The following is a 12320-nucleotide window of genomic DNA, read 5'->3' on the forward strand; positions in this document are numbered from 1 at the left end:
AGAGAACGGCTAGTAATGCAACAACATTTCCTACAGCATTTGTACGTTGAGATTCATATGTAAAACAACCACGCAATATGAAAAGAATATGAAGAAAATTCTTGTTGAAATTAAATATTTTTGGAGCTACTGAATTCCAAAAAACTCGTTTTCCTCGTAGATGATATTCTCTATTCGTAACTACACTTTCCATTTAGCTAATTTCAACATTACCGAGCACACATCACCAAAAATAATCACGTATATTGCTTCATAAGTTCAGGTATTATTATACGTGCGGTAGATGTAATAACTGGCTGCACTTCCACTTCTACTAGGGTGTAGCGGACGATAAAAAACCCCAAATTATCATTTTATTGTTGCACAAAGGTCAAAGAAGATTGTCAGAGACATGTGCGCTATAATAAACACAGAAGATTTGCGAACATGTAGGAAATATATGGTGTGTGATGACTGCAAATTCACAAATACAGATTATTATTAGAAAACACAAAACAGTTGTGTTAGAGAAGTAGGTAACTATTACACATGCACCCCCGAATCATCATGACCAACCGAACACTTCGCTTTTGTTTCAGTTAGACGTCAGCTATGTAAAGAAATCGTAATCTCACGGTAGTGTGACTGTATGTACAAAATCGAAAGCAAAAAATCCAGACTATTTTGTGACATTCCTCAAATTTCACAAGATGTATTTCGAGGAAACAGAGTGTACAACATTAAAATATAGAATTAGGTCTGGTTTACTAAATCCAGCTGCAAATTATGAGAGTCATTAGGAAATTTTACAGAAATCTTCCCGGAAATAGTTGAACGTGTGTTCTAAGAATTTCACCGGAGCACTCTGGCACCTATACAAACTTTGGTGCACGATTGTGTGTGTGTGTGTGTGTGTGTGTGTGTGTGTGTGTGTGTGTGTGTAGAAACCTTTGCTATATCGCCAGAGTTCCAGATTAATGAGAACATTACCTAAGGCGGCAAATGTCGAAGGTAGTTGCGCTCGCAGTGGCAGCTGCAACTGCTGATGCTGAGATTGAATGCGTGTACATGTGTGGGACGTAACACATTAGTTGTCACTCAGCTCTACGTGCGAAAGATCTGTTTATGACGGAGTTGAAAACAACATTACCCTTTCATGCCACAACGTGTACTAAAAAATCCTAAGTCGAATACCAATGGGAGAGGACAAGTCCTTTTATGAGTTGATCTGCGCTAAGTATTCAACCTTTTACTCACCTGTAGTTGAGACTGATTAATCACCTATCAGTTTCTATTATGTTAATAGAGTACCCCTCACTGAAAGCAGTCCGGGTCACTGATATGACATGTGAAGAGCCCTGACGGCTGTCGTGAAATTACTTTGCTACTGCAAGATGCAATCATGTTGGCAGACGTGAGTAATTGTGTCGATCTTGTGTTGTAAATGGTCCCGCTGGTTTGGCTGCGAGGAAAAAAAAAAAAAAGTGGTGGTATCGGCAGTGCCACATTACTCCGTGTGACATCTTGATATAGACGCATTCGCGCTAAGTATCATTTTCCAGCACATGTTTAGATCTAGTACGACCACTTTCTAGTCTGCAATTTACATTTGCAAAATCGAATAAAACTTTAACTCTATTTCATCAAATCAGCAGACCGGTCGTGACCTGACTGCTACCGTAAGTCGGCACCATCAGTTTAATTACTTATACTAATACACAGTTACAGTCCTGGATATGGATCAGTCTCCGGCCAGCTATTGCAAGAAAGTAATTTGTCCAAGAGTACTGATACCTGCACAGCTTCTAAAGTTAGGAAGTTCAGTAGCGTAACAGGTACAGGTCGCAGTGCCAACATATGATACCTTCACCCGGAAATTCGGGGTGTGCTAAAGCCATCTACTACAATTACAGGAATTTTGAGTTACTATCTTTTCTCTAAAGCTTATTCTAAAGAATGTCGCCTGTTATTTGAAGTCAGAAATTTATTTCGAAGATATATTGAGCCGTGAGAATAGAAACATGTCATAAAATAAAATAATGGGAGGCTGTCCAAAAGCATGAAGTCCCTGATTCTGAGTAAGTCGTACATCAGTTAATCAGTAATATCACAGAGACCATTCACTTTCGTTGATGAGTTCAGTGTCCTCTCGCAGATATTTAAAGTTTTTGTTCATAAACCTTTTGTACATTGCAATAGTCTGGTAAATACGTGTCTACTGTCTTATAACAGTACCCTGTTGCATATCATTTGATAATTTTCCAGTTTCACTCTTAAATTATGAGAGGGACCTCCACTGAAAGCACCAGGTTGTTCCCCAGGAGCTTACATTCACATTTCAGTTAAAATACAAATTCCTTTTATCACGGTGCATTCGTAACGTACAGATATTTACCTTTATGCTTCTCTAATTGTTGAAGTGCTCTTCGAAAGCTGTGATGAAAATGTAGCAAAAACTTTAAACTTTATACAGGGGACATTATGGCCACACTATCGTGACATTTAAAAATAATTCACGCAAAATAATTAGCATGTTATGCTGTTCGAGGACACGACGTCGTAACTATCTGGACTAAAATAGTGTAGCTCAACAAATTCTCTGCATAAAATAATGAAATTTTATTCTAATTTACTCTATATGACGTTAAGCGTTATTTGGAAATATATACGAGTCACTCCCATTAATTTACATTAGTATTGAGAATTATTCCTGTGTTGCCTCAGATACACAATAATTTATCATTGTACATACGGCAACCATAGCAGAAGAGTTGAAACTACACTATGTAGATCAAGAAATAACTATGACGCATTCATCAAACAATGAAACATATTTTCCATGTCGATTAACATATTAAGCAACTATTACACTCCTCGGATAGCGAACACCGTATTTCAGTGAAGACTGGAACAGGTAAGTAATTTTTTCACTCTAGACTTGTTTGTCGAGTACGCTCCACTTACCTACATTTCATTTAAAAATGCTGGCTTTAATGTGGGGGAGCGGGAACGCGTCCTTGAAGGTCAAGAAACGGCAAGTTTTCTCTATACTGCTATTTTTGTAAGCGTAGCGAATGAAAATGCACGAAGGTTCCCATCGGCAGAAAGCGTGGGGGCGGGGTGGGGTGGTGGCGCTCTCTCTCGGCCGCCGTCTCTCTCTCCGAGGCTCAGCTTGCCCCAAATATGCGGGAACCGCTCGAAATACTAGCTCCCTCCACCTCTTCGGCCTGGTCCGTAGTCAGCTTCTGGGACTGGACACTGGCTAACGTTGCAGTGCGCGCCTGACACCAACATGAACTCCGTCTTGCTCCTCGCTCTTCTCCTAGGTGAGTACCCGGCGCGTTGTCGGCGTTCCAGCACCGCGCCTTGTCTTCTGCTGGCTCATGCTCTCGATTAACGAAATAACTAACTTCTTTCTATCGTAATTTTGAATTTCCTCAAGAAATACGCAAGGAACGAGACTACAAAAAGAGGAGAATGTAATGCTATTTTGTCGAAAACAGACATGGTGAGGCTTTGGATGCACACGAATACAGGTTAATTCTCACAAAAACGTAAACACGGCAGTTACACATTGCGAATAACGCTATTTACTAAAATCAGTAGTAAACAGCAATCATACACCTTTAACAAACTAAATTATTAACAGTGTCTGGCTGCTACTTTTACTGTTTTTTTTTTTTTTGTAAGAATTAACTTGGAAAAAGTAATTATGAATTGGAATATCTATACAGTTCTCTGCAGCAATCCTTTGAAGCGTGCTTCGAGTTAATGGCTTAATCTGTAGTGAGAATACTCTGTATATCGTATTGCGGCCGAGACTTCTTCTCAAGGAAGTTGTTACTCTTTGGAACCCTTTACACCGTGTAAATGGGGTACATAGTTCACACGTGACAGAATTTTCGTTAAGTAAGAGATAACACTCGGTAGTTTTCTACTCGTCTACAGCAGTTTAGGAATATGTTATTGTACAGTGTAAACACTATTCTAACTTTGCATATAACGGCTGTATGCATGGCAAGGTTTCGGACATCCGTTTCAGCAGGAGCTTAGTTTGGTTTAGATAACTGCAAAATTTTTATATGATATGTAAGTTTTGGATCGAAGTTAAACTCTCTTACCACGTTACCAGCTTTATAGGCTTTTACCTATTAATTTAATTCTGATAGCTATAAATTAAGACACTATATGAAATCATTTGACTGTTGTTTGGTGCCAAGAAAATCTAAGAACAGTACAGATGAAACAACCATTTTCATTGGTTTCTGTGTAACGTTTTACTGTCATAAAAATGTGGTCCTTCATGACGTCTCTGCATTGCCTTGAAGGCATAGTAGTCGCCAATGCATTTAAGTTCAGAGATTCATAGTTTTGTGAAACTGACTGAACCAAGACTAATAATGGCCGGTTTAACGATATGAGTCATTCCTAAACTGCTAATTACTTGTAACTTGCTTCTAGAAAATATATTATAATTTTATTACTTCATTGCACTTAAATGATGGAAAGATTGAAAGATGAACTTTTTGATTCATGAGAGGCGTATTTAATCTACAAAAGAGCATTAGAAAGATGTCCAACAATCTTCAGCGGTAGACTCTAGCGATAACTCTTCAAGATGAGATGTACCAGAAATATTAACAACAGGCGCGGTGAAATGCTAAAGAAAGATGTTCATAATGAGAAGTGTATTTCACAGGCCAAAGGCGATTTTCAAACTGAAGTATGGTAACAATTTGCCTCTACCTAATTGTGTCCCTTTCTTAATACTAATAAACATACAAGTGTGTCTCTGAAAAGCCTGCGCAACTTAATTTTTAGCTGCGCTCTTGTGAACGCTTATATAATCTTTGAAGAACTTTAAAACAAAATTAGTTATTGTTTTACTCAGAAACGAAGAGACTTAAGAAAGCCAATAGAAACCAACAACAGCATATTATCTGCAAATAAAAGATAAGAATTCAGTGCTTGAGACGTTCGACTCATGTCCAGGCGACTCATGTCCATGGCGTTCGAGCCTCATCTGGCCATTCTGATTTAGGTTTTATGCGAAGTTCCTAAATCACAAGAACAGGAAGGGTGAGACGTTTCCTTAATCAAACCACTACTGCTTTCTTCTCCGTTTTCCCCCAATCGTAATGACCTTGCCATCAGGAAGATGTTAAACTCTGAAAATAAAATAAGGCAAATAATGATATAAATCACAAATCTGATATCATGTGGAAAATGAATTTTGAAAAACTGTCATCGCAGTGGGCTATATGCACCTCTCGTTCGATTTCACATCTGACAGACGAGACTTTATTAAGATGTAAGAAGCAATTAGTCATTATGTTGTTGAATCAGTGACCGAAAAAATCGTCTACAGAGCTTTCTGGCAACAGAAAAAGTCCAAACTTGACAGGCTGGAGCGTCTTCCTTGGAACAACGTACAAAGAACTGACTAAAATTCATCTCATATAATTAATGTTTGTAAATGTACTGTATTTATAAAAGAAGAGAACTAAAATGTTAATGTGTAAATAACATACTTCAAATACATTGAAGAATGAAGACTGTCCACTTTTCGAAAAAGTTTGTCGGAGATAGCCTATAATCAATTTTGACAGATCGTATCGGTTCGGGCCAATTGAATTTGTTACACTTGTACCACCAGCAATTTTATTCACAGGTTTACAACGGTATTTATAACACAGAACACCTCTGGAAAAAGCTTCTGTGGTCTTTAAAACCATCCAAGCTGTTTTTTCGCATACTTTCCGATGTATCTAATTTTTATAAAGTTTCTTGCGTTTCAGAGCATTATCACTCTTCTGTAGCATCGTAAATATCATATCAAAGAAGAAATTCTTTCTGGCAATGATTGAAGTTAAAATCAACAGCTTTCTTTTAGCTATTGCTTACCGTTGATTTCAGTATATGCGTTATTAGCATACGGATATTTATTTCACCGACTGCAGTGCTGTGCTCATTCTGGGCATGTTGATGGAAACGTGGTGGCTATATAGTAATTCTGCAGCTTTTAATTAATCGGCGAAGACTTCATCAACATTATCTTTTTATTTATGTTCGGTGGCACGTACTGTAGATTGTGATGTTAATAGATAATGTACCCTTACTATATCAGCAACATTAACGCTCCACTCCCATATCTGAGTTTAAATTTATTGTTGAAGCTTGACATGATGGAATATTTTTCAATATGGACCATCACATCTCATCTCAATATTATAGAAAGTCATATGACTTACAGTCAACAAAACAAATTAAATGCATAAATGTTTCGTAGTGAATTTTCATGCAGTTTAGTTTTGTTAATAACAGGGTACACAACGCTTCGGAATCTAAGTTAATCATTCTTATGTTCTAGGTCACGTTTGATGCGTCTAACATCATGTTTATTTCTTAGAACTGAAAGGTTTTATTCAGTTTGCACCATTTTCAAGGATGATAATTACTATGATCACCTCACTTGTATATGCTGTGCTGTTTAATCAGTTTCTCTATGTCACTTTTCCTACGCTAGATACCATTCTTCTTGATCATCCTACATCGAGTTGCGATTGAATCGGAACATGTTAATGCAGCTGAAGTCTACCTGTTCATTAATAATTAGCACATTGGACTCGCATTTTGGAGGACAATGATTCAAATCCGCCTACGGCCATCCAAATTTAGTTTTATCGCGATTTCCTTAAATCGCTTCAGGCCACTATCGGGATGGTTCCGTTCAAAGGGCTCTGCTAATTTTCTTTTCCATCCTTGAAACAATCCGAGCTTGTGCTGCGTCTGTAACGACATAGATGTCGACGGGACCTTAAACACTAATCTTCCTTCCTTAATGAGTGACTGTATTATACATACAGGAGCTGCTAAACGAACCATTTACGAGAATAATTTTTGCTTAACACATATCTCTAATTAATTTACGTAATTTTATTTCGTCTAGAAACTTATCAAATTTCAAAGCAAGACTGAATCGTTCACGCCTATCTAACTAACCAGTTTCCACTTATGAGAGGGAAAGAAATATAATTTTACGTTAAACTGGGCTGTGTTGTTAAATTCCGATATCGCTAGGCATGAATGTGGTATTATAGAACTTTTAAAATCCCAGAAACAGAAGATTTTTGTTCTAAAACATCGAACTCAGTTTCATTATAGAGGATAGAAGAAAATACCATGGCCTCTTTTTATGAAAACGGTCACATTACACGAACAGTGGTTTACAAAAGCAGTCAAAAATTTTAATCACAACGGCCGAACTGTGGTTTCAACATCACTACCCCACATGATGAATCCAAGAAAAATGTTATTGACAGGATGAACTTCTAGAAACTATCTTCAGTGTTAGTCTGTCCGATACGTGCTACTGGCTCTAGCCACTCTGTCCAGAGCCATGGCCTTCACATTCTGATTCGTCTACTCACTTCATAGAGCCTTAGAGCGAGATTCATTTTAAGCAGTGTTCTACGCATCATTGATAGAAACTGCTCTGATCTCTTTCCTGGTTTTGGATGAGCTCAACAGTATAAGACTCGAACTAATTTTCCGTGGGTCTTCCAACCTCGAAGTCGCTGGCATGTTACCACCAGATAAAAAAAAAGAGAATGAGAACTTAGGTCACTAGAGGAAAGATCTAACTCATTCGAAGAAGGACGAGCAAAGGAAGTCAGAGGTGATTCAGTAAAACCACAAATCGTTGATCAAAATGTTCAGACGGAGAGTCAAAAAAGAAAACAGTTGCCATTTTGGTAATAACTTTATAATACTGCTGTTCAGCTCTAGAGTGGGAATACAATCGAGCTGGTAAATGAGATCCTGCTATTCTTGACATTTTTCGCGTGTAAAGAGTATTCCATAAAGTTTCTCGATCGCAGTCGGATAACGTCGACTTCCTGCCACGATATTTCAGCTGACAACCATTCAACCATCTTATAGTGAGTGTTTTGCAGTGGAGGTAGCTAGTTGATGTCGCTAACTTTGTACCAAAAATAGGCGCGAAAACTCATGCGAAATGGCAGCCTGTCCATGAACTATCTCTGTTGAGATACGCGCTCTCTTCGAATACTGCTCCATCTTGCGCTAAATGTATTTCCACAGGTTTCTTAATAATTGAATCCCAGAAAGATCTCGTCGAGGCCAAGATGCTCGTGGCAGAGTAATCCATGGAACGTCCTGTGGAAATATAATGCTCGGCCATGTCTGACTTACTGGGCTGCGAAAGGCGAGTGTGGCGATCATGTCCAACGCATCTTTCACGAATTGCGCACGTCGTCTGACCAATGTAGGCTTTGCCATGCTGACAAATTATTCCGTAGATTCCAACCTGCCGAACCGAGAGGAGTACAAGTCTTTGTGGGTGGACAAAAGATTATTTAGACATGATGGTTTCTTAAGATTCTGCCTAATTTCGACGGAACATTGACGACGTACGTGAAGAACGCCCTGGACTTAATTCACTCCTTCTCGTCTTGCTCTTTAGGGTGTTCTCGCTTCTTCTTCCTTAAAACTGTGCTGATCTGATGCGGCGAATATCCATTATCTTTGAACACTGATTGTATGTGTTCCAGCTCATTTTCAAGGCTGTCTCCATCAGACACAACATGTGCCTTGTGCACCAACGTCTGAAGGACGCCCTTAGATTGTGACGAGTGTTGGCAGCTAGACGCCTGAAAATACAGGTCTGTATGTGTGGGCTTACGGGGATGCCCCTATGATCCATCCACTTTCCGTCTGACCAAGACGTCCATAAATTGCAGACAGCCGCCATTCTCCACTTTCATCGTAAATTTCCCATTCCCGTGGATAGAATTCAGATGCTCAAAGAACGTGAACTTACTGCTGATGAATGACAATGAATCCATAAGGGGTATCCATGTGAAGAGTGAGACAACGTCGAAGCTTACGAGTAAGTCCGACTAGTTGAGTCAAAGTGCCTTCTGTCTATTAATAAAGTCATCGGATTTACGAAAGAAATCATTTTTGACCAATGAACGTCTAGCGCCATTTAATTTCATCAATTTTGACATTTTCATTTTCACTCTGCGAGTGCGCATTCCGACAGAGAGAGTGCATGTAGTATCACATTACGCATGTGCCTGCGCGCCGTAGATAGAGCAGTATTCGAAGAGAGCGCGAACTCGACAGAGGTCGCTCACGTAGCAACTGCCTTTACGCATGCGTCTTCGCGCCGTTTTTTGGTACAAAAGTAGCGGATAGAACTAGCAACCTCCACTGCAAAAAATTCACCTAAAGATGGCTAAATGGTTCTCAGCCGTAATATCGGGGAAGGGAATCGACGTTATCCGGCTACAACCCTGAAACTTCATGGAATAAATGCGATCCTGCATTAAAATTAAACTTATAAAACTTACTACTCACTACAATGTAGATGGAAAGCTGAATGGTCATATAAGGATAATAATGTCTTTGTATCAAAATTATTTCAGTCGCACGCTGGAATTAACACGATTTTCTCAAGACATTGCATTTATATACGAAGACTTCAGCAGTGGGAATGAATGTTATAAGAAATTAGAAAATATGACGATACAGAGATGCAAATCTTCAAAAAGGCGATGCTCTATTTAAGTGGTGCAGCACGGAAAATGAATCCAGAAAAGTCTTCCTGAAAGCCGTTCTTAGAAATAGATTATTGTATATCTCCTTAGGCAGTTAGCTATGTCTAAAACTGTTCCTTCGTTACTTCGATGTTTGAGTTTAGAGCTCTCATTGTCGAGGTTATTGGCGCCCATGCACAGTTTAGAGTAAAGAAGACTTTATTTTGAATGCGTTACAACATTAGAAATTGTCATAAGACAAAAACCTGTGGCTAGTTCACTCTTAATACAAAAAAACTGAAAAACTAGCTAAGCTGTTACATGTTGAAACCTTCTGATATGTGTCCGCTTATTAATGACTGTATAGGAATTATTTTCCGCAATCAATGATTGCAGTATGTTAGAGACGTGACCACGGAAGCAACAGTCATGAGGTGATGCTTTCAAGTAATGTCGTATGTCGAAGAATATCAAAATAAACCCCTTGAAGATTATGTTTATGCAGGAATGAGTCATGTGCAGAAGCCTCTAGTTGTGGGGAATTGCCTAGGACAGATCGGTCTTTCCTGAATCCATACTGGAAGAGACTCGTAAGCGTTCTTCTTTCAAGGATCCAAATAAGACGATTTTTGACCGTTCGTTCTAGGGTCTTCCTGGAGCAGCATGTGAGGGCCTTGCTACCATAACTACTTGGGTGCGGATCGATCATTCATCGTTCCAAAAGACCAAATTTTGTTAAAAATGTGAAGGAGACTTTCCATGGATGGAGCACGTAGAATTTCCAGTATGTCATAGCGTACGACGTCATGTTCTGAGGTGATGTGAAGCGAGGCAGTCAATATAGCATGAAGCTTCCATATAAGGCAGGATCATTTGTAGACCCCATCGTTTCTCGAACTAAATTTTGGTTTCAACTTCTCCATAGTTTGCAAGTGGATGCGAAAATCTAATCTCTGGTTCTGAGAAGATGTTAAGTTGTGAAAATATTGTCATTGCCTGGGGGTACTTCGTGTTGTGTCCTTGTGAGCACCCCATTCCCCACTATAGCCATCATTTTAACTGTGCTAGCTTTTCCTAAAATCCTCCTTACTGACTCCAGTATTTTAGTGGATGAGGTGCAGCTGTTAATGGCAACCAGAAATTCCTGCCTTTCTATTTTCTTTCTCTTTAATCAACTCCCCAGGCTTTGTCTTTCGCTATTCGAATGTTCAAATGTGTGTGAATTCATAAGGGACCAAACTGCTTAGGTCATCGGTCCCTATACTTACACACTACTTAAACTAACCTATGCTAAAAACAACACACACACCCATGCCCGAAGGAGGAATCAAATCTCCGGCGGGAGGGGCCGCACAATCCACGACATGACGCCTCAAATCACACGCCCACATCGCGTGGCTCGCTATTCGAACTTCCGCGAAGTTCTCTGCAGAAGGATTTGTCTTGAACATTCGTGCTGCATCAGATTGTCTTATTGAAGAGCGACACTGCTCCTTCTAACATGGAACAAGCTTTCTGTTCAAATGTGCTGAAGATTTTGGCATGAACGCCTCGGCAGTTTTGTAGGACACTGTCTTATTGTTAGAATACGCCCAGTTTGTTACACAGTGTCTAATTTACCTTACTGAGCATCCATTTGGTGATCCAGTGTCGGGTGTTACTCTTTCAGGGAGAGACAGCTGTATAGCGCAGTGGTCATCGGGGTCCTGGCTCATTTCCATTATAATCAATCAGCGAGAGGTGGAGATTAGAATGGAAAGTCGACGTCAGAGATCGACTGTGAAGGTTGTTTTCAAGAGAGATAGGTCTTCTGACACGGTTGTTTTGGAGGCTTGTACAGATGAGCAACGAGCCTTCCCCTGAATACTGAAGTTCTTATATTCTATTGTAGGGTGGAAACCAGTTAAAGAGGACGTGTTTTCTTCTCCTTTCTGCAGAGTGAAGATGAAAGGACCATGTAGAATGGGAGAATAGTGAAACTGGAAGGCTCACTTATCATGTCTTCAATGTTGAGCACTGCTTCGATGTGTGAGATGTCGCAGATACAATGAAACATTAGATGTATATCTTCCTCTTCATGTTAGGGGTGTTATTTTTTCGTCCGGCTTTTGAAAGAAATGATGCACTGGATGGCGCATAGGACACAGTTCTTGTAGATATCAGGGGCAATCAAATAGTTTGCATTTGAGGGCGTTACTTCAGCGTATATGTAACATAGCGCGACTCCGATTTGTGTGGGCTAGTGTGGCATTCGCGTCTTTCCAACGAGAGTGCGGTAAACGTGGAAACGTGAACTATGGTGACGTTATTACCAAATGCGTCCAAACCGGTAGACATCCATCGTAGAATGGAGAGTGTGTATGATTTACCATGTCCGTCGAAAACCACCGTTGTGGAGTAGTACTCCTGAATCATGATAACGCACGTTCACCTATCGCAAACTTCGTAATACAGAAGTCATGCAAGCCGAAGTGGAAGACACTCGAGGATCCACTTTACAGTTCTGATCTCTCCACATGCGATTATCACGCCTTCGTCCCCTTAAAAAACGCCCTGAAAGGTCGACGATTCCCGTCGGACGAGGACTTCTTCGCGGAGCAGGACACAATATTTTACCAAACGGGTGTCTTTAACTTGGTGGGTCTGTGGAATGATTGCCTTGATGCTCACGGCCATTTTTCGTGATTGGCATACCAATTCTGGAGTTCACAGCCTCAGAACGGAAACTTCTTGCTCGCCCCCTCATATTTTGTAATGGGATCATTTGCAAGAACCGCC

At 39.9% G+C, this 12320-nt stretch overlaps 1 protein-coding gene across 1 annotated transcript in view; it reads left to right on the forward strand.

Annotated features, from left to right (window-relative positions):
* The first annotated feature begins 3169 nt into the window (after nt 1–3169).
* Nucleotides 3170–12320, forward strand: part of LOC126470362 (U-scoloptoxin(01)-Er1a-like) — a 98235-nt gene continuing 89084 nt past the window's right edge. Inside the window, exon 1 of the mRNA XM_050098160.1 lies at nt 3170–3305. Within this exon, the coding sequence (XP_049954117.1) occupies nt 3272–3305 (34 nt within the window). The 5' untranslated portion in view covers nt 3170–3271. The remainder of the gene's footprint in view (nt 3306–12320) is intronic.

This window comes from Schistocerca serialis, chromosome 3, assembly GCF_023864345.2.
Source record: "Schistocerca serialis cubense isolate TAMUIC-IGC-003099 chromosome 3, iqSchSeri2.2, whole genome shotgun sequence".
Taxonomy (NCBI): domain Eukaryota; kingdom Metazoa; phylum Arthropoda; class Insecta; order Orthoptera; family Acrididae; genus Schistocerca; species Schistocerca serialis.